The 22,974-nt window shown below is 28.5% G+C and overlaps 2 protein-coding genes across 6 annotated transcripts in view; one reads left to right on the top strand and one right to left on the bottom strand.

Moving 5' to 3' along the window:
• Positions 1-22,974, bottom strand: part of RpS27 (ribosomal protein S27) — a 324,227-nt gene that overhangs the window by 217,456 nt on the left and 83,797 nt on the right. The gene's annotated exons all lie outside the window — the stretch shown is intronic.
• Positions 1-22,974, top strand: part of Orp8 (Oxysterol-binding protein-related protein 8) — a 151,244-nt gene that overhangs the window by 79,799 nt on the left and 48,471 nt on the right. Inside the window, exon 1 of one of the 5 annotated variants that reach the window (XM_043045312.3) lies at positions 5,351-5,743. The exons of the other annotated variants lie outside the window; for them this stretch is intronic. Within the exon in view, the coding sequence (XP_042901246.1) occupies positions 5,614-5,743 (130 nt within the window). The 5' untranslated portion in view covers positions 5,351-5,613. Of the gene's footprint in view, positions 1-5,350; positions 5,744-22,974 lie in introns of those variants that run through there. 5 annotated transcript variants of the gene reach the window in all.

Here is a 22,974-nt window from a genome sequence, read left to right as displayed (position 1 = left end):
TTACTGACATAAAGATTTTTTTTCCATAAAAAAGATTACTCTGAGGGAAAAAAAAAATTTCCCCTTGGGATTTTTTTAAAACTGATATTGGATAATTTCACATCGCTGATTTCAAATCTGCAATCAATTTCTTTGTCGCAGCTACTGTTTCTTTTTCTTTTTTAAATGACAGTTTTAGTCTATTTTTGTCGAAATGTACAAGTTTTAAAACGTTATATATAACGGGGGATCGCGTAAATGTTGCGACAAACAACTAGCGGAGCAAATGTGTTAGCAAACAAAATAGTTCTCTTCAAATTTCATTTATTTCATTTTTCAGTAGCAAATCTCTCATTTTTTTCTCTCTCCATAAAACGCTAATGACTGTAATCTCTCTCACACTCACTCACTCACTCTCTTTTAATGCTAATCAAGTGCGTATTTGTTTTTATTATAAAATATTCTTTTTCCTCTAATAAAAACATTTAATTGACGTACCTCTATGAATCATCCTCTAATGCAATCTCATTGTTTGTTTATTTGGATTCTCTGTAAATAAGTTTTCGTCCAGAATGGCATGTCTTATTCATGCAATAATTCTGTGCGAGATAATGTATTAAAATTTTTATTCTTAGTCAAATAAATATAAAGTTTGAATACTACGTTTCTGAATATGTTTTAAGTTATTATATTTTTTTATTTGTTAATTTTTGGAATGCCATTCATTTGATATTCATCGTGCATTCATTCGATAGAATGAATTATATTAGCGGATAAGTTTCGTGTAAATGCCGATAATTTTTACATCAGTTACAGAATTCAGATTCTCCTAAGAAAGTATTCAGATTAAGATTAATTTAAACAGTATAAGGCAGCCATTCCCAAATGGTTCCGCGAGTTAGTACTTTTTATAACCCGGGATGAGTACTTTTATAACCTCTTGTTAGTTGGCACTTTTTACAATCTCTGATTATATTTAGATCAAAATTCAATCTTTCGGTTGCCTTTATGAAATTATTTCTAGTAAAATACCAAGAAATGACAATTTTTAAAAGAAAATATATTTATAATAACAGTATATTGAAACGAACATATAAGCATTTATAGAAAATTGCGTTAGTATTTTCTATCGCACTTTTCAAGAAAATAAAATAATTAATTTCTTTAATTAAGGAAAATGTTTCCGAAATAATCATTTTCAACGTTATAACAGTTCTTTTAAGTTAATTTCGAAGTAAACGATAATTTGGCTCATTTTATTCATTTTCAGCTTATGTATATACACAAATAATAAATTCATAACTAGACTAGAAATAGCACAAAGACTGCAAATTTAATTGTCGGATATAAAAACCTAATTTAAGATTCTCAATGATAAATCGATGAAAAACATTCATTCCTCTAATTAAATATTTTAAAAATTGTCTTTTATAGGTTTTAAAGTTCGCAATTACCTTAATAGACTTTAGTTTTAAAGTCGGTGCTCCGCTGAAAAAAAGTTTGATTATTTAAGGTTCCGTAGCCGAAAAAAAATTTGGCATAATAATTAATAAATAATGATAATGTAAGCAATGTTTTGATAATGTAATGATAATGTAAGCAATGATAATGTTTTTTTTTACAAATCTATTTTGCTAAAATTACTATACTGTTCGAATTAATTGGGACAAATGAAAAAAAAAGTGATTTATTGAAACTTTAGCTTTTAATCATTACATACCTTAAGTTACATTGATACGTGTCTGTATTAATATGAAGTATGTCCTCCTTTAGCAGATATGACTTCAAGAACACGTTTTGGCATTGATTCCACTAGTGTAGCGCACATGTTCTTGACTTCCTCGTCGTGGAACCATACTTGAATAGCACTTTTTATCATTTGTTCATCTGTTCATCTGTCGTGCAATTCATCTTGGCTAAGCGATTCTTTAAAATATGCCACAGGTTCTCAATGGGATTTAGGTCTGGTGAATTACCAGGACAATCAAGCACTTTTATTTTGTTTTCTCGCATAAATTTCTGGACCAGTTTGGAATTGTGACAAGGAGCCAAATCATGTTGAAATGTTCCGTCGAATGTTTCCATGAATGGAACAATCCTACTATGCAATATATCGATGTATTTGGCTGAATTCATCATGCCTTTTAGAGGCACTAAGCTTCCAGTGCTATTTGTTCTGAAGAAACCCCAAAACATTTGTTTAGAAGGGTGTTTTACGGTCTGTTGGATATGATCTGGTCTCAGACTTTTACCTTCACTTCGTCTAACTACACTTGATTTGTATCCCTGCACAAATAAATGCGTTTCATCACTGAAAACCACTTTCTTCCAGTCATTTACAGTCCATTTTTGGTATTTTCTGGCCCATGCTAAACGTTTTTTCATCATTTTCTGAGTTAGAAATTGTTTTTACCTTGGTCTTCTTGCCTTACATCCAACTTCTAGAAGCCTTTTTCGTACAGTTGAAGTACTCACATCAACACCACAATCCAATAAATCCCTTCGGAGGTCTGTGCTCGTCTTTCTTGGATTAATTTTACTATTTCTTATTAGACTTTTATCAGTTCTTGGAGTAGTTTTCCGTTTGCGTCCACATTTTCCTTTTCTTTTTGGAGAGGATGAGCCGGAATCTTGAAATGTTCTAAGAATTCTGGAAACACTAGATTTCCCTACACCAACTGCTGTAGCGATGTCTCTTACAGTCATAGAAGTGTGTTCATTAAGAGCGATAATTTTAGAGCGCTTCCTTGGACTAATATCCATTTTTTATAAGCACATAACTTGTGTTAGACTAAACTCAAAATTATAACCACCAATTTCCACACTGAAATGCTCACAACTGAACTACAAATACACAAAAACCAGTCAGAATAGTAAATTATAGTGAAGGTCTATCCGTCACCGCAGCTCAAGGCAGATATAACTGGTTTGAAGCGGTTTGGGACATCACTGGCAATCCCATACCAACTCGAATGAGAAAATCTTGCTTGTCCCAATTAATTCGAACACTATAGTAACTCCCCCTTTTTTTAATGGTAAAAATACGTAGTAATAAATGAATAATGATAATAATTAATAATAATAAATAATAATAATAAATAGATAATGAGAATACTAATAAAAAATGATTGTCTAAGTAAAAAAAAAATTCTAATCTATTTAATGCTAAAGTTAACTTCCCTTTTCCTAAAGCCTTATGTTGAAATAGAAAGCAACTTTAAAATTTCAAATAAGAATGACGGGTTCTTGTGGTGTTTCGTTGGATATATTCGAATCTTTTATATTTTTTTAAAAAATAATTGTTGTGTATTATTTCTTTCAAGAAAAATCACTTTTCAAAAAAGTCTCTTTTTAAAACTTTTTTTTTTAGTGTAACAATTTAATTTTTACTAGTCAATTTTTTAAAATAATCATTGTAGTGTATAAACTTAACTTTTTTTTCTTTAAAAGAAAGCATTTTTTAAAATAGTTTTGTCTCCTACAATGTTCACTAAGAAAGTTTCGACAATTTAATCTTACCCTTCCTATGACACTTGGTTTCAGAAGAAATTCGCCGGAAATTTATCCTGATTTAGATAATTTCCTAATAAAAAGACAATGGGCAAAATGATCAGAAATCGTTATTTTGTAATTAATTTTAGACTTTTTAGGTTATCAAATCCTCTAAAAATGTTGATTTTTGAAAATTTTTGAAAATAATGGTTGACATTCACTGAATTGTACCTGATGTTTACTGAATTTCACCACGATCAAATTGCTGTAAAAAATAAAGGAGAGATTCCTCACTAGCTTTAAAGTGTAACTCACATAACTTTCTTGAAAAATATTGCAGAAAAAGCAATTTGTTTTGGAAAATAAAACAACAATATTTTATAAATAACCAGCGATTGAGAAAGCATTTTATAAAAAAAGGTATTAAAGTGTACAGTTTGCTGTGTTCTGTTTCAAAAATCTTGCCAATTTATTCTCGCCAAGTTCTAAAAACAGTTACAAAATATCTCAACAGTTAGTGTCGTTAATTGGGAAAAACTGTAAGGGATTGCAGTTAAAGTAACCACTATTTGTATCACAATGTGATGCCTCTAAGGACGAAATTATCAGTTTTTAAGTCTTCTGGGCTGAATCTGTTGATTTTGATATTTGCTGAGGATAAGTTGATATTTGGTGAGGATAAAGATAAGAAGATAAACTAACCGTATACTTGGATCTCCAATCATTTTCTTTAATCAATTTTTCAAATCGTAGTATACCTAAGATCACACTACCGAGTTACTTTTTAAAATTTTCACTTTACCTTCATTCAATTACCAAAAAATGGAGTAATCTTTGCAATTTTTAAATGAGAATTTTTTAAAATTATATCTGTGCATATCAGAAAATGCCTCACCGTGATTAGAAATTTACATTTCATTTAGGAAAAGAACAATAAGAAAAAAGTAATTTCAGCTTAAGTTTGAATATAGTATATTTATGTCCTAAAGCAAAAAATTCTCAAAACTAAACTGCGATTTAAAAATAGTAAATTCAATCCTTTTTTCTTCATAGAAAAATGTGTTTGCCTTTACTTATTTGTAAAAATCAGGAATATTCGAAGCAAAAATAAATTTTGAAGTAATCCTATTTTTATTTAAACAAAAAAATCTTTTTAGAAAACAATTTCTGTTACTTCTTAGTACCAAATTAGGGCAAACTTTTTAATTTTTTGGCTTTATTGCCTGGCTTGACTATCCTCTTATTTGTAACAATAAGAAATTTTTAAAGCAAAAAAAGAAATATTTGGCTTCAATTTAAAAATAATTATATTTTTATTTATGTAAACATAGATTTTTACATCGAAAAAAGATTTTCGGAATTTACTAGCAAATTAATTCAATCTTTTCACTTGTAAATTCGAGCTGTTTTCCTCAGATTCTTTTATTTGAAACAAACAGTAAAGTAACAGTAAAGCAACGGTGAATTAAAAATAATTTTTGCATTATATTTAAAAGATTCATTTTTGTGTCCATAAAAAGTATCGATTGAAATTAATTTAATTTTCTAAGTATCTTGTAAAAAAGATTAATATAATCGATTTCAAAGAAACTAATTATTCGTGTTTCATTTTGCTAAAATATTATTAGTATGTTACGAAAAGTCAAGAGAAACTTCGATTGTTTTATGAAATCTTAATCCATTTACTAAGTTGATGCAATCAAATATTATTATCCAGAACACAATTTTTTCCCCCTCTAACCTTGAAACCTAATCGATAGAAGGGTGTATTACTAGTCCGCCTGACTCGGACTGTAGTAAAGCACGAAAAACCTGGCCCTAGTTCGAATTATGCTTTCCACTTTTTTTCCCTGACTATCATTTCTTCTTCAATCCGCTCTCTCTCATTTTTGGCTAGACTCTTGGCCATGAAAAGCGTCTCTATCTTTTACGTGATCATCGCCATGCGGAATTGATCACTTAGTATTTTATTTTTCCGTTTTCCTGGTTAAAGGTTTGTGATTGTGAAACTGAAACACAATGAGGGAAAAAATAGACAATTAAGATGCCAGATATCTTTCTCGTTTAAGTAATCGTCGTTCAATCTCGTTTACTTTGTGCATCTTCTCTGAAACTTGTGTGGTTTTGGTGAAAGGGAATAAAATGAGGTCTAAGCCCTCAGCTCACGTAGTCTCAGCTTCGTGGGACAGTTTCCTGGATAAGCAATATACGTCATCCGGGTTCAAACCGAAACCATTGTCCACGGGATTTAAAGGATTTTCTACTTTATTCGGTAAGGATAGATTATTAATTGTCTAATTTTTGAATTAGATGTTATCATATATGTAATAGATGTGTATGTATGATGTGTTTCTATATTTTTTTCTCTTTTTAACTGTTTCCCCTTAATGAAAATAAACGTAGAAAAGATACATGCTCCTTTTTTTTTTTAAATAAAAATTGTATTTTATTAAAATTAACCTCAATTTCCTTACAAATTGACAGTAAAATAATTTGTTAATCCACAAAAAAATTTATATTTAATTTTTTATAAAAATGTTTAGCTAAGTGATACAGAATATATTAATTTTATACATTATATTTCTTATTAGTTTTTTCGCTTCAAAACTACAGACTCCGATTTTTTTAATCGTTTTTAATTTTTGAATAAAATTTAGTGACACAGTCTTTGCTCTTTTTTTTGTTATTGTACAGTGTACAAAATAAAAAAAATGGAACTAATTAGCATTTTTTGATCTAGTGTCCGGATTTTCGCATTCCGGATTTCGTTTTTTTTTCTTCTTTTCAAGGACGCCATATTTTTTTCAAAAACAATAACCATATTTTTCGTTTTAAATCTTAGCATAGGTTGTACTAAACAGCAAATCCTTTATTTTAATAATCAATTTTACTGTGATACCCATTTTCGTTAAATTTGAAAGATGCTTATTCTAAGATCTGAAAGTGCGAACATGTAAGAGGTGAAAATTTAAACCACTGTCACTTATGCAAAATAAGTTTATTCTTATTATATTGTCATGATTTTTGACTGCTTGATTTTAAATCTCGAGATATTGAGAATTTAAATTCTATTTATCTAAAATGGTGGACCAGCTAATGACTCGTTCTTACTGCTATTTCTGTGCTTAGTTCCATAAGTTATGATAAATCTATGTTAAAGCATTCTAGTGTAAAAGAAAGTTGAGGGAAACGAATATAAAAAACCTTTACAATCATATCTTTTTCTTTCTTAACCTGTGCGATTTTATTAAAAAAGAAAAGAAAAAGACAATTCTATCCTGTTTTTAGAAATATCGACTAACTCTGCTAATTTATTCATCTGAATTAAATTGCACGCGATGTTTCGTGGCGATAAAAGTCATTATTTTAAAAAATCATGAGTTTTTTTTTGTGATATGTTAACGTAACGAATAGATCGTTTGATAAAATTTAGTTATTTGATAGCTTTATTAATCACATCAAGATATAACGCGACCTTGTTTTTTTTTTCTTTCTTAGTCATCTTTTTCTTTTCTTTTGCATGTAAATTTTTTTACAAGTTGTTTTCCTTCATTTGAAGTCAATTATTCAGTAAGAAAAGAAATGTAATTTGAAAAATAATAAAAATCAAAATTACGTATTGTCTTGTAGCTGTTAAGCTATACTCTATATTAAAATTGCATAGTAAGCAAAAGGAAAAACGAACTATCCTAAAAAACTTCTGATCGGATCTTCACGTTCTAGGACTCAATCTTAAAGGTTAAAAGAAGTGACCTCAAATATGCTAATTAATTAGTGCAGACGTTATTTGACAATATTTTAAATTACGAAATCAGACACAGAATCGTAATTTCTCTGAATAAACATATCTTTTTTTCGACGGATTCGGATTTCTGAAACTCAAGATATAGGCAGGAAATATGGTCCCAATAGTTTGGTTAGGAAGTTTACTTCTTGCGTATTTCACCATATCTCGAACTTTTTTAGTGAATTGAAAACATTTTCCTTATAATTGTAAAATTCGTTTATCCACCGATAATTCCATGCAAAATATAACTTTTAGTTAATATTTATTATTTTATTTAATAATTGGGTATAATATAAAAAAACATAACTACTTCCACTTAGTAGGAATAACATTTACCTTGACGCAATGCTAAATTCTGTGCCACTATCCACATAAATGCCACTATCCACATAAATCAATTATTAATCAAAAATCGAATATCAATTACTTTTCTTTATAATGCAATAAAATCTGGCGAGCAGCTATTTAAACGACCAAACACTTCGTTTGTTTATTTGTGGCTTGAAGTTAGGCTCGCAGAAAATGCCGTTCATGGGTTAAATTTAGTAGGAATAACACAACCTGTGACGTAGGCTATAGTATACTCAATTGTCGAAAAATTTTTGAATTGGGTATAATATGAAAAAAGCACAACTACTTCCACTCCGAAAATTTTACTAAGAATAATATTTACCTTTTAGTTTAATTAATAAGCTGAGTTTTAAATATGTTTACTAAATTCATAAACTTAGATAAAACAACAAAATAAACTATTTCAAAAGGAACTAGACTAATACATTTCCAACCTGACGAGTAGCGACTCATAACAACACATTTCGTTTAATGTTTACTTGTCGCTAGAAATCAGGTTCGCAGTAAATGCTGTTTACTAGTTAAATTTAGTAGGAATAACACGACCTGTGACGTAGGCTTTTGTATACCCAATTGTAAGGTATACAATTTTTTACATTATTTTAAAGAATAAAATTTTAAATGGCAACAAAATAATGTGTATTTTTTTATCAATATTTTTTTTATCATTGAAGTAAAGTATTTAAAAATATATATATAACTAGGAGGCTCTGCCCCCTGCTCGCTAACGCTCGCCAACCCCCGAGAATTGCTACGCAATCCTATGTGGTTCACGCCGTGAACCATGGCTCGCTGCGCCCGCTCGCCAATGAACACAATGTTCTAGCACAAAGACATAGTATATTATCATCAAAGACATAGTATTTTATCATCAAAGACATGGTATTGTACTTATGTAGAAGAATTCTGTCAATGTTCTTATTGGCTTTTAAAAAAGTACATTAGCTATTTAAATTGTACATGGTGAAAAAATCAAAACATTAGCTAAATGAGAAACATATTAGCAAAATAAATTATCAAATATTGCAGTTACTCACCTAAATTCAACTAAATGTGTATAATAAATTAGTTAATGCTAGAAATTCTGAAAGTTTCAGAAAAAAATTTTATTATTTAAAAATATAAACTTTAAACCCTAACTTTTCCTTGTGAGATAATAACCCTCAAAAAGTCTTTCATTTTCAAGAACACAAAAATTTGTTTTATCGCCAAATGAAATATTTTTTGGTGATCAGCATTATTGAAATCAATTTCTATATTAATTAACATTTGTGATAAAGTACAAAACATTTTAGAACAAATTAAGGATGTTTTACATACAATAAATTAAAATGCATGGCAATTAAAATTAGTGTAGGCAAACTAATTTTTCCATCGTGGCAGCATTTCGTATATTTGCCAGAAGAATTTCCTTCCTTGGCCCAGAAGTAAGCATTACAATAACTACATTGTTCCGTCATTGAGCCAATATCGACATTTACTGTTACATCTTGAACAGTTATTATTGCACTTGATCTCTGCAATCTACGTCTTCCATAACATTCCTCAACACTTTCTTGGGCTCTTCGAACACGTTTTCTTTCATTACGTTTAAAAGCCCTAGCAGTTTCACTAATATTCTGCCTTTTAAAGCGTGAAAATTCAATGCATAAACAAACGCAAAATATAAAAAAATTCAATGCATTCAATACAATTACTTAGACGTTTTTTAGACATTTAAGTAGCTCTCAGTAGAAAAATATCAATTCAACAGCGGCCTTTTAAAGCATTCTCACTTCAATTAATTAATTCCTAATTGAGTTTAAATGAAATATTATCATGTTTTTAGGGCATGAATCTGAATTGAACAACGTGATAATGCTCACTCTGGTTATTGTTTCCGTTTTTAAAAGCGCTATATGTTGAGCCACCTCATTTAGATTTGCCATGTGACATTTTTAGCAGCAATCATTGGTCGATTTTCTAACGTTGCCATTCGGGGAGTTGTAATGAGGCTTTTTTTTGGTGCCGTGTAAGAGAAATATATATATAGATTATTGAAATTTGTGTTTTGCATGAAATTATTTAATGAATTAAATAATTTCAACATTGAAATTATTATAAATGAATTTTGAAGTTGTGTACGAAAATTTTTCAATTCGCTGAAAAAGCTCTATAGATATGGCGAAACACGCAAAAAGTAGAAATTCCGTTAAGGGGTCTAAATCTTGGGCCGCTTTCCTGACCAAACTATTAGGACCATATTTCTAAGCTTGCAGCTATATTTTGGTCCATAGGTCAAAAATCCGTCTGAAAAAAGAGTTTCCTTCAGAGTAAGTACGTTTAACAAAATCAGACACAAAAGTGTCTTATTTCGTTAACTTAAAATATCGCTTGCACAGATTAATTTGCATACTTGAGATTACCTCCTTGAACCATTGTGTATTAAAATATAAAGATCCGATTATTAGATCAAAAATTATTTAGGGTGGCCCGTTTATTTTTCTGCACACTGTACATTGCCAATTAGCCATTAAGCTATTTTGTATATCTAAGTTATTGTTTATCTATTAGCTGTTAAGTTGTAATATGTATCAAAAATATACACTATTACTTAACTGTTAAGTTGAAATATGCATCACAATCATATATTACCTTTTAGCTGGTTTAGGGATAATTTTTAAATTTATAATAATTTAAATTTGCTTAGATTTTTCTTCCTTTTGTTCCATGTTGCTTATTTTTGAAATTATTAAGGTAATTTTGAACCATGTAAAAGATAATTAGTTAATTCCTTTGAATTTACATTCCATTTTTCGTGAATAAATGAATTCCATTTTCATTTTTGGAAATTTTGCTATTTTTTTTTACAAAATAAACAAAACGAAAATAAAAATAGACTTAATTAGTTATTTTTTGAACGTAAACCTACTTAAAGTAAACAAAGCAAAAATCAAAATAAAAATAGACTTTTACGTCATTATCCAACTTCAAGACAAAAATGTCTCAAAAAGGAAAAGTTTATTAGCAATTGATCGTAGAAACTACAATAACAAAATTAGCAAAGAAATATCTTTGACACCTTAGAGAGTAAAAAAGTTACCTTTAAACTTTAACCACCTTCCGAAAAAAATTAGATGTATCCATCAAGATAGTGTTACTTTGAAGGAATAGGCTTGAATGAAGCTTTGGATTTGGTTTTACCTAAATGCTATTTGTATGGAGGTTATTAGTATTATACCATTTTCTAAAATTAATTAATATCCTTCCATCTATTCCGCTCTTAATTGAAATTTTGAAAACATTTATCTTCAAACTTATTTTCAGAATAAATATCTTTTATGATTTATCCTTTAATTAACTTTTCCAAAAAAATCTCTTAATTCAAGCCGAAAATTGTTTCCCGAAGATATGGAAACCATGACTTTTATTTTCTCTCACTTCTTTATCAATAATGAATAACTCAAATTAAATAACCCCAGATGTTTTTAAATTGACGGGAGCAACATCCAAAGAAAGATATTTTTCAGTTTTTTATTGATATTTTCATGCCCTTGTTTTACCTTTTCATTCTTCATAAACAAAAATAATTTTTGTTTGGAAAGATTTTACCATTTTCTTTTATAAAGTAGATAACCTAAATTATCAGGAAATTATTATTTCTACATATAAGTTAAAAATATAGAGAAGACATAAATAATAATTAAGATTAATTAAAAGAAAAGGAAAAAAAATATTAAAATAAAATATATTTTATTTTAATAATTTTTAATCCTTATTATATATATTTTCCATGTTTTCTCTATATTTTCAACTTATTTTATGAATTTTATTTATTTGCAGTTTATACGCAGTAAATAAAATTTATTAATTTTCTTCGATTTTTTTCATTGTAAACAAGAAAGCGCTTTTGCCACATTAATGGGAAAATAATCTAATTCAAACCCTTAACGATTAGTGTTAGACCAAAAATGCGTAGAAGTGTTTACTTTTATATTATTTTATTTTATTTTTGGTTCGTAATAAAAAACACTTTTTATATAATAGAGTTAATAATAACCGTTTCTAATGTTTTCCAAATAAATAAATAAATACGCGTTTTATTTCATACTACTAGGCAACGTTATGTTTGAAAGGAATAAATTAAGCAATCATTTTCACTTATTCAAAATTAATTTTAATCGGAAGATATCAATGATGAAACTTATAAGAAACAATTATGTCTCATAATTTAAATCATACATTAATTTTAAGATTTCATTAAAGTGATATTTTAATTAAATTTTTAAAATTACCCAATCTTAAAACCTATCTTCAGAATAAATATCTTACAATTCACCCTTAAGTTAATTTTTAAAATTACCCAATCTTAAAACCTATCTTCAGAATAAATATCTTACAATTCACCCTTAAGTTAATTTTTCTCGAAAATTCTCTTATTCCCAGTTTCCCAAAGATATGCAAAACCATGACTTTTATTTTCCTCTCTCGCCTCCTAATCAATAATGAATAACTTAACAAATTAAATAACCCCAAACATTATGAAATAGACGCGACCAACATCCAAATATAGAAACATCTTTTCCATCTTTTATTGAATAAAAATAAATTGCGGCAGGAAGCGTCAAAACTCTCATTGTGAAACGACGATAATTGCTCAGGCCTCATCTCTTTTGTCTGAGAGAGAAGAAAAAGCAAAAAAATATATTTACTTTACTTTATCTCGATCTGCTTTAGTAGGATATATTTAAAGAAAATAGTCTAGTGTAATGGAAGGAAGGAAGGAATCTTTGTGTTTCTGATTTCATTGTTAAATTAGACTGGGCGTTAGCATTATAACCCAAGTGCTTTTTATTGATAACGTACGATGCGTTGACAGGTTTACAATAAAATCTGTTATTTATTCTCGTTACCTCTGCTTGTATTTGTACTTATGTGTTTGTGTGTTTCGATTTTGAATATGGATATAAATCACCCAGAGAAAAGTAATGAAATTTTTATTTGATTTTAGTGTTGTGTTTTCTTTATAGGAGCTGAACGAAAATAATGTGTGGAATTCAGCGTTTATTTTTTTAGCATTTATTTATTTGCTGTCAATTAGAACGTTTTGCTTAACTTTAACGGTGTTCTTCGGAGCTTTTTCGTAGAGTCAAAATGAATAAAGCAAACGTAAGTGCCTTATACTACAAGCAAATCATAATTTCAAGTTATTTTTACCATCTTGCCGTTATGAAATATCTGGATTTTAGAACGGATATAAATTACTTATATATTTATTTATATATAAAAATTATGAAAGTTTTTTTTAAAAAAGAAATCGCCTATTTGGCGAGATTTTTCCATTGAGATAAAAATTATCAAAATCAAATAATAGTTTTTCAATTTTAGAAAGTTTTTTAAGATCCCAGATAATTTCAGCGGCAGTAAAAAAATACTAATTAATTTACCTAGTATTATTGAGTGATATATTAATAAGAGTAATACTAAATACTTTTTAATATTTTAAATTATTATAAAAATTTAAATAATAATTTAAAATATTAAAAAAAGATCACAAACGCTTTGAATCACTTGATTTTTTTTTAAAATCACAGATTTATCTAAAAAATATTCTTTATACAGTACTCCATTAAGAGTATATTATACTTAAGGCTGTGATAATAAACCATTGATGTCAAATCTCATTGATAATAAATGTTTTATTCATAGAATCAAGAAATAAGTTAATAAATTAAATAAAATATCTCTTTTAAGAGCTTAAAAGTAGAAAAGAATGTAACTTTTAAATTATAATTTTTCATTATTCATTTCATATTATTTTCATATTTTAATGTGCTCATTGTAGTATGTAATATAATTTGCTATTTTATTATCATTATACTTCAATTGTACTCATTTAATTTTATATTTATTTATTTCAATACAAGTAATTTTAAAATTTATTAAATATCTACTTGTAAATAAAGAATGGTTCCGCCAAGAATAATTTACTTTTGAAAATATTTTCTGATCTATATTAATTTACTTTTCATTCGATAAGTTAGTTCTCTGCCTTTTCAAGTTATTGTTTTTAGTTTTGTAAAAAAAATAACTGATTTTATTTATTCAGTAATTGGTGTACAATAATTAAATAATAGTATTAAGCTTTTTATTATTAGTGGTATAAAAAATTTTAGTTGTAGTATTATTGTTAAATAATATCAAGTATTATTTATGCATTTTGTCAGTTTTAAAAATGGGACCGAAATTTAAAAAAAATGTTTCACCCATAGCCACTAAAGCCTTAATCACGCCCCTGTAGTTCATGGTAATGATTTTATGATTTAATTTTTTCCTGATGTATCATGGCAAAATTCAGAGCCGTATGAACAAGCCTTTGTTTCTCAAACACATGAACACATTCGTTATTTCATTATAGTTATTATACGTGGTGATTTTTTTTTTTTTTTTTTTTTTTGTGGGCTTGACTGGATTTGTAAGCACAGCTGCATATTATTTTCGAATAAAACCAATTTAATTATTTATAATTATTAACAAAATTCTTAAACGCCCGACACCTCCTTTTTGTAGATAGTAATTGGTTTAAGCAAATATTTTCAGAATACTTATCATAGAAAATATTTTCTTGAGAAATAGGTCAATCTATCAAAAATAGCTCATTATCTTAAAGTTTCTTTCATTGAAAAATACAAAATCTCTCCTCTACACTAAAATGAGAGATTTTTATTCTCTGTATAATTCATTCTTAATTTGAATGTAAGGAAAATTAACAATCTATTTGTGGGTATGTTGCGATTTTTTGGAATATTTATGAGTTCTTAATTTGAAAGCTTTTATACCGTTTTGTTCCCCCTCCTCTTCTACGAAATACGGAGAAAAAATAAATCAGAATTATTTCATTGTGCTACTTTTTTCAAATATTGAAGTATCAATCTGTACATCAAACAGAAAAATATAAGTTCGATTTCTTCTCCGATGAATAAATGCCAGATATTTTCTTCTTTGCTTACTGGCAATATACCATGGTATTATTTATGACTCCCTTAGGGTGCATCCTATCAAAATTTTATCTTTGCAAAAAGTTTTTATTTTTTTTTCTGCTGAAGGATCTTTTTCCAGAACGATTCGGTTGAGTATTTTCAAGTATTTCCCTCGTGGTAATGATGCGATATTTCCGCCCTTGTCTTCTTGCTATCATTTTTATTAAATGGAGTATTTATGGCTGGAACATGGCTTTCTCTATCAAATGGATTGCTTCAATCGATTCATCCCAAGGATTTTAGAATCTTAAAATATCTCTGCCCGCTTCCACTCCCTAGTTACTTCACTGTGTTTGTATCTCGCATAATCGGTATTTCTCATGAGATTGTGTTGTAAATGTTCAAAGTCATGGTTTCTGTTTGAAAAGCGAATTGTTTCAAATTTACGCACTCGAAGAAAAAGAAGTCTTTTGATTTTCCCTTAATGCATATATCTTAGCTGAACAGGAGTCTTCAGGTATACGTTTCTATTTTTGTGAAATTATGAAAAATTAAGATAATGGTAAATGTGTGGGAAGTTGATGATGAAGACGGCCGAAAATAATCAAGTTAAAACAGTAAGTTGTAGAACTGGAGGTATAAAAATTGAAAGCTTATTTATCCAAATGATTTTTTAAGTAAAATAATAAATTTTGTATTCATGGGTCATGGCAGGGACAGGCGATGGGAGATAAATCCTTCACGACCTACCTAATCAAAAATGATTATTTAAGCAACGCTTTGAAATACAGATGAGATGCACTGCAGGCGTATTATCGAAAAAGAACACCGCCGAAAAAAAAACCTACTCAGTCAACCTCCCGATGTCTTATGATATTGTCCTTTATAAAATTGAATAAAAATTAATTATATGATTCATTTTATTTAAAAAGGGATAAGGAATGATGAAAAATTATTAGATTTGTGAAATAAAGGAAATGCAAGAGCTAGGAAATATGTAATACATACAATGGCATCACAATGTATTCATTAAAGGAATTTGCCAAAAAAAACTTGTTTTTTATACTTTTTGAAAACTAATAATAATAAACAGTGGTCTGACAAGATTTTTTTGAATGAAAATTCCGGTTTTTAGATTTATGAGGAAGATTTTATAATTTTCCTAATGAGCGTGCAAGTGTCTAAAATACGCGTTTAGGCAGGCTCTTTTTATCCGAATCTTGTTTTTGGAATAAAGTAAACAAAGAATATACCTTTCAAGGAGTTGCAGTTTTAAAATTATTAATTAATGGCGTTATCACCACCATTTTTGAAAGGAAAACTTTTGTGATAAGCTCATTTTCATAATAAAATATTTGTGGAGGGTCTGTTTTTAGCACCCTGTTGACCGCTGACGAGTTAACTTGTCACTGCACTTGCGTTATCCATTTCAATCCATGAAACCCATAGCTATTTAGAATATTGCAGAAGGTATGCGCAACGCTCAGAATGTTTTACGTTACTTCCATGTTCATTTACAAAATAATAGACAGTTACATGATGACATAGTTTCTGGTTAAAATTACCAGTCGGAAAAGTGATGAGATAAAATAATAATACTATTTTTTGATGAAAACACAGACCTAAACATAAAACCGAAAATCAAAAAGCCAAAACAGCATACTTACATCAATTGTTGGTCCAGGATGTCACAAATAATTATTTTATGGTGGTCCGAATTAAATTTTAGTGGTCTTGGACCACCGTTAATTTCAAGCCCTGAGTCTGCATATACTGAGGCGAAATAATGACTTGTAAATAATGCTAAATGAACTTCTTATACTTATTTAAATAATAAATTTTTGTGAATTCTTATAAAATCCCAGAAATGGAACTCTGGTTGAAAGAGCCTGATTTGGCGATAACTTTAGTTTTAAAAAAATTCTTGAAAGACGCCAAGCATCTTTCCAAATGAAAATTTGATTTAAATCAACTGAAATAATTTCTATTTGTCAATGATAATCTAAAAAACTGTCTTCTTTAACGTCTTAATTTAAAGTGACTCTCAAAGTTTAAGCTAGAAGTCTTAATAAACATTTAATTTTCTAATTAGCAATGATTATTTCCATTAGTTAAAGTAGGGTTGATGCCAGATTACGCATTTCAATCTAGTTTTATTTTCTTCTTCGTATTTTATATGTAAACGAAAGTCTAGACTAATTTACTCATTCTATCATATCAATTTAACCAAATTAGTTTATTTTTGACATTTTTAGCAGAAAATGAATGCTGAAGAAAAATTATTTGAGTCAGGAGGCACATTCGACTGTTTATCCGAGTTCGTTTTAGTGAAAGAAGTAATTGGTTGCCTAGCAACCTTTAATAACATCATATTAAGACTAGCAGATAAGCATGGAAAAAAGCAGCCATGCAGAGTTTTGACTATCCGTATTAAAATGTATCTACAATTCATTTTTATAAATGTTTCGTTCATAATTTAATTTTCTCAACTCCCTAATAGCTTATTAGATATCATAACTCTTTTTAGTGAAATAAAATAAATCATTTGTCTAACAGGGGAATAATATTGATACTCGTTTTTCGTACGTACTTGTAATCTATACCACATGCCACTTGTAATCTATATACTTAATTAAAACTAAAGAGATTTTTCCATTTTTAACTCTAAACTTCATTGCGAAATAGCTGTTACATAGATTTTAGGGAAGGAAATACTTGTTAACATTACTATTATTTGACGGTTTACTTCAAAAATATCGCTTCTAGAAATAAACTATGATTTAAAAGCTATTATATAGATTTAAAAAAAAAAAGAAATCGAAAAACAATCTTTAACATCGTTATTATTTGTTGTAACATAGCTATTTTTCTCCAAGAAGCTAGATTAGCTTTACCCGCTTAGTTTTAGTTGTTGAATATTTCTTAGATTTAATTTAAAATACTAATCCTAGTACTTATCTTTTTTATTTTGTTATTGAATTATGAAATTCAATTTAAATAAGACTTTTCTCTTAGTATGTCGCCATTTTGTTTAATTAAAAATGGAATTATATCAATATAAACTATTGGGTGTGCAAATAAGTTTCCACCGTTTTCTATCAAAAATTAGCAGTTAATTGTGAAAAAAAACGGTACTTTATTTTTTATTCAAAGTATTCTCCATTTCTAGATACTACTTTTTCCCATCTTTCTGGGAGCATTCGGATACCACGTCGGAAGAACTTTTCATGTTTTGAGGATATTACAAATTGACCCAGTCCTTGGTTTCTTCAAATGATGAAAATTTCTACTCAGACAGTCCATGTGCCATCGACTGGAATAGGTGATTATCTGAAGGGGCAATGTCTGGCGAATATGGCTGGTGGGGTAGGACTTCCCATTGAAGTGTTTCCAAGTAGTCAAATCAATTTTCATGCAAAATCGACGTTCAATGTTTCTTGGCTTCAGCTCGTATGGAACCCATTTTCCTTGTTTTTGGATCATTTCCAATGATTTTAAACGATGTGAAATTTCTTGCTGAGTCTCTTGTAATGTAAGAGCAAGTCTTTTTTGCATTTGGGACGAATCTTCTTCCAATAATTTTTCCAAGTCCTTGTCATCGTACAATTTCGGCCTTCCACTGCTTTCTTTGTCTTCCACGTTAAACTCACCGTTTTTAAACTTCTGAAACCACTCACGACAACTTCCCTCACTAATAGCAGCCTCGCCATATGCTTCTCCAAGCAATCGATGCACCTCAGCTGCAGATTTCTTCTAACTTCAAATTAAAGAAGTAAATCAAAAGTTCCCACAGATGACGCTTATTTGGCACAAAACAATTAAGAAATGCAAATACGTCACCAAAACTTAAAGCTTATGTTGTTACCAGATGAAGAAACTTACAATAAGACGTTTAACACCCGTCAATTTCTTCATAACCTTCTGGTAGTGCCATCTTGAACGACTGAAACTTATTTGTACACCCAATACATTAACATGGTTGCAAGCTTTCATGATTTTTGAAGATTCTATTCTGTAATAAAACATTTTCTAGTTCGTAAAACCAGAAAACCTTTTTTTTTTCTTCTATCAATTAAAAATTTTATTCAAATCTTTAATTAAATCTTTAATTTACTAATACGAATCATTTTTATGTGTTGGTTGTTAAACTAATTTCAACACAAATTTATTTATTTGAGAATTAAATAAAATCAAATTTAGCTACCGCAAGGTTAAATCTTCTGTATACAGCCGATAAGTTGGCAGCTCTATATCAACAATATACATGCAGCTAAATTTTTTAGGAAATCAAATGAAAATTGTGGTCAGATAATTTCCGCGGAAAGAAAAAAAAAGTTATTTAACCAATCGTTTACAGGTGTTTCAAGAGAAGATTAATCACCAAACGCCATTGATCCGTTTAGTAAGACGCAAAAATAAATCGAGAAAAGGATGTACAATTTGTCGTAAAAATTTATCATGGTAAATTTTTACGTTACCTACACAATTAACTAAGTTATTAAAATGTATATTAATAGTAAATTTAATGGTTAGATTCCAATTCCTGTTGTAATTTTAAAATGCATAAGATTATTTAAAAAAAAAAAATCTTAAGTGGAAACACATTCTTTATTATTACTATCTCAGTAACTGATTACGCATAGATGTTTTTTTTTCCCCCAATGCCCACCTGTTTTAAAATTTTTCGTCAATTCAGGCATTTACAGGGCAGATTTGTTGGCCTCTCTTTCAGGGGCACCATATTAGGTGGGCCAACGTTGCTCCCACAGTAAGGACAGATAGTACAGAGGAGGAAAGAACATCCATGCCTTGCGAAGACAAAATTATTGCTTTGTCTACAAAAGCGAACTAAATATTTACTTTGCTCTTAATACATCCCGAGTTAGAATAAGTTGTAGAAATTTGAAGCCTTCTAAGCCTAACTTGGTGCTAATTACAAAAGTGTGGTTTGTCGCCTTAAACATTTGAATTCCATTTTTTGTTCAATGTTACTTTATACTTGTTAAAAATAATTTCTCTTGATTAAAAACTAATTCTCGCTTAAAAAATGTTATTTATATTTTAAGGCAAAATATCGGACCCGGCAAGTAAAGTGACACAAGTCAAAAGACAGCAATTTTAAGGTTATATCAATAAAAAATATGTATGAAGTGCCCCATCAACAAAACAAAAGAATTTGCCTCCATAAATACTTAACTAAAGTAGATTGCGCTATTGAGAAGATGGTGCTATTTCAGAATAAGTTTTATAGTATTCTTAAAGTAAATTTTTCTCAAATGCTGCATTTTAGAGTTAAGACACTGTTCTTGCCGGGGTGCGATATATTCTCTGGCATTAAATGCCTTAAACCATAGCAAAGGAATATTTTTAGTTGCTGGTACCTATTAATTTTTAGCCCAATTTTATCTTTGCATAAGAATTGCAAATCTGACTTTCAAATCCTCTTTTTTCCCCTTTCTTTCTTTTTTAAATGTAAATACTGAAGAAGAGAACATCATCATTTCTTCAGAACACCAGTTCTTCATGAATTTCGAATTCAATTTCATTTTCTTGTGTGATTTGCTATTTTTTTCTTGGATATTTACATGAAACATGAACTCGACTTCCAACTTCTGAAGAAATGGGATTTTCTTATTACGAAATATGCGAAAAAATTGTACATGAATAAATATGTAAGTAAGGCGTAAAAAATGTCTGAATGCAAATATATCTTCGTTACATTTTCTTGTTATTTAGTTTTTTTTTTGCGATCTGGAAAACTTATTTTTGATTGCATTGGCGGAAACTCAAGCTCTCTCTATATTTTTTTATCCCGAACTAGATTTACCATCTTTGTATAAAATCCATATGTATAGCAGAAAAAAAACTGAAAGTTAACTGTATTTTACTCTTCAAGTTCGCTTGCTATGTTATAAAAATTCATAGTATATAGTCCAAAAATTCGATTTACTACGATGGCCGCTATATTAACAGCAAAGAAAGTTCTTTTTTATTTATCTTTATTTGAGTATTCACTGTTTTAATGAGTTATTATTATTATTATTTTAGATTAGTTGCATTCGTTACTTATTTCTAGCGATGAAAAAAGTTACAACAAATGTTTTATTTTACGTTAAATTTACTTTTGTAACCTTTCAAATTAAATAGTGCTGTGAACTCTATTCAGAAGTACGAATAAAGACTTTGCAAAGAAAAAATGTGGTTTTGTCCCAAACCTAGATTAATTGTGCTTGTATGACTTTTCTGGGGAGGGGGGCAAGAACTAAACGTTAACTGCTTTTTACATTCTTGCATTTCAAATTTTCTTATTTTGTGACAATGCATTGTGCATATTAAAAATTGATATGTACCGATGCATTAGCCACAAATTAAAGTTTATATTTATTGTGCTTGTATGAATTTCCTGAGGGAGGGGGGCAAGAACTAAACGTTAACTGTCTTTTGCATTTCAAATTTTCTTATTTTGTGAAAATGCATTGTGCATATTAAAAATCGGTATGTACTGATACATTAGCCACAAATTAAAGTTTTTCTTTTACCTTCATGTTAGTATTTATAGTTTGAATACGTTATTTTTTATTTATTTATTATTTTTTTTAGATCAGAAAATTCGGTTTCAAACGTTATAAATTAGCGATACAAAATGAAATGCTTTATTCTACGTTAAATTTACTTTTGTAACCTTACAAATTAAGTATTTCTGTGAACTGATATGCCGAAGTGTTATTATATTTAATTACTCTGTCACATCCTGCATCTCATTCCTTACCGCCTTAGAGAGTTAGAAAATAAGTTTAATTTCATTTCTCTACCATATCAAAGATGTATTGCAATTAGAAAATATACCTATTTTTTACTAATTAATTTGATTAATTAACTGTAGATTGCGTTATATCTTATTATTATGAATTAATATGCTTCTTGTAGATTCATGCTTACATAGTACCTTAAAAATGGGATTATACTGTGTAACAGGTGAGGTTACTTTTTGACTCTTGTGTTCTCTGGAGTTAATTAGTTTCCTGCGATAGCGAAAATAAAACTGATTTTTCAAAATTTTCTGTCAGTCTCATATTCTGAAATGGATGCTATTCTTGTGAACTTATACTTGTTGATCTACAAAAGCTAATCTATGTTACCAATCTGATTCCTGCATATCTGATTGGTTCTTACTTTATTTTACAAAATTTTAAATGCCTAACTATTTCTCTCTTTCAAATATTGTACCTTTCACTCAGAGAAAGTTAATGCTTACAAGATTATTATTGTTTCAATATTTGTTTTTCACTTAGCTTGCGCTAAAAAACATAAAGTTAAATGATACATCCATACATTATCATATCACTGAAGAAATGTATGCATTTGTCAGATTAATATTCCCAAAATTATTTTTTATTCTAATGTTGTTTGACTCTTTAGATTATGAATATTGAAGTTTTATTTATTTCCTTTATATATTTCGTATTTTAGTTATAATCTGTAAATTTAATTTGTTTTCCTTTATGTGTAAACTTTTTTGGAAGATTATAAAAGTTAAAAAAACTCACATCACTTGGAAACAGAAAAAAAAATGCAGGTGTTGGACAAAATAATGGAAACACTACCGTACTAATAATTTTTTTTATAGTTCACAAGAAATAATTAAGAATCATTTTATAACTTCAGAAGTGTTTATATCATATAATTTCTCATACGCCTCAATGAAGTTTAAAACTTTTAGAGGTAAGGGACCAAAAGTAAATTACAAATGGAAAATAGTGTTTTTGAACATCCTATGCCAAAAACTGTAGGAATAAATTTGTAACTTGTGACAATTATTTTGGTTATTATATGCGATAATTGTACGAAATTTCATAAACTTAGCTGAGATACTTATGGAGAAATGAACATTTTTATAAAAAACAAATTTTTTTTTGGCATATGTTTTTGTCATAACTTTAAAAATATTTAATAAAATTAAATAAAATTTTTAGAAAAATTTAAAATTAATTACAAAATTTTTGATTTAAAATTTTATAAAAAATTTGTCTAAAACCTCGCAAAATATGAGTAATTAAAGTAAGTTCTTTTATACTGCACATGCGCGTGAAAAATTAAAATTTTTTTTTTCTTCATAATTTTGTGGAGTCGCATTTGGCCTCTAATGAAAAAATTTCGATTTGAATATCTTATAAGTGTATGAAGTTTCAAGCAATTTTTAAATAGTTTTTGTACTATTAAACAAGATTTATTAAAAATGACACCAGCATTGTTAGGGATCATCCTCCTTAAAAGCATTTTTTCTTTCACCTGTTTTCTTTCCTTATACAGTCACATTTCGGTTTATAAACATTTATTGTAAGGAATTATCATTTGTTATTTTGTCGTATGATACAAAATAATATTTGTAGAAAACTCCTTTATTAT

Source organism: Parasteatoda tepidariorum, chromosome 4, assembly GCF_982258835.1.
Source record: "Parasteatoda tepidariorum strain Cologne lab strain chromosome 4, Ptep-v5.0, whole genome shotgun sequence".
Taxonomy (NCBI): domain Eukaryota; kingdom Metazoa; phylum Arthropoda; class Arachnida; order Araneae; family Theridiidae; genus Parasteatoda; species Parasteatoda tepidariorum.
This window is presented reverse-complemented; position numbering and strand designations above follow the sequence as displayed.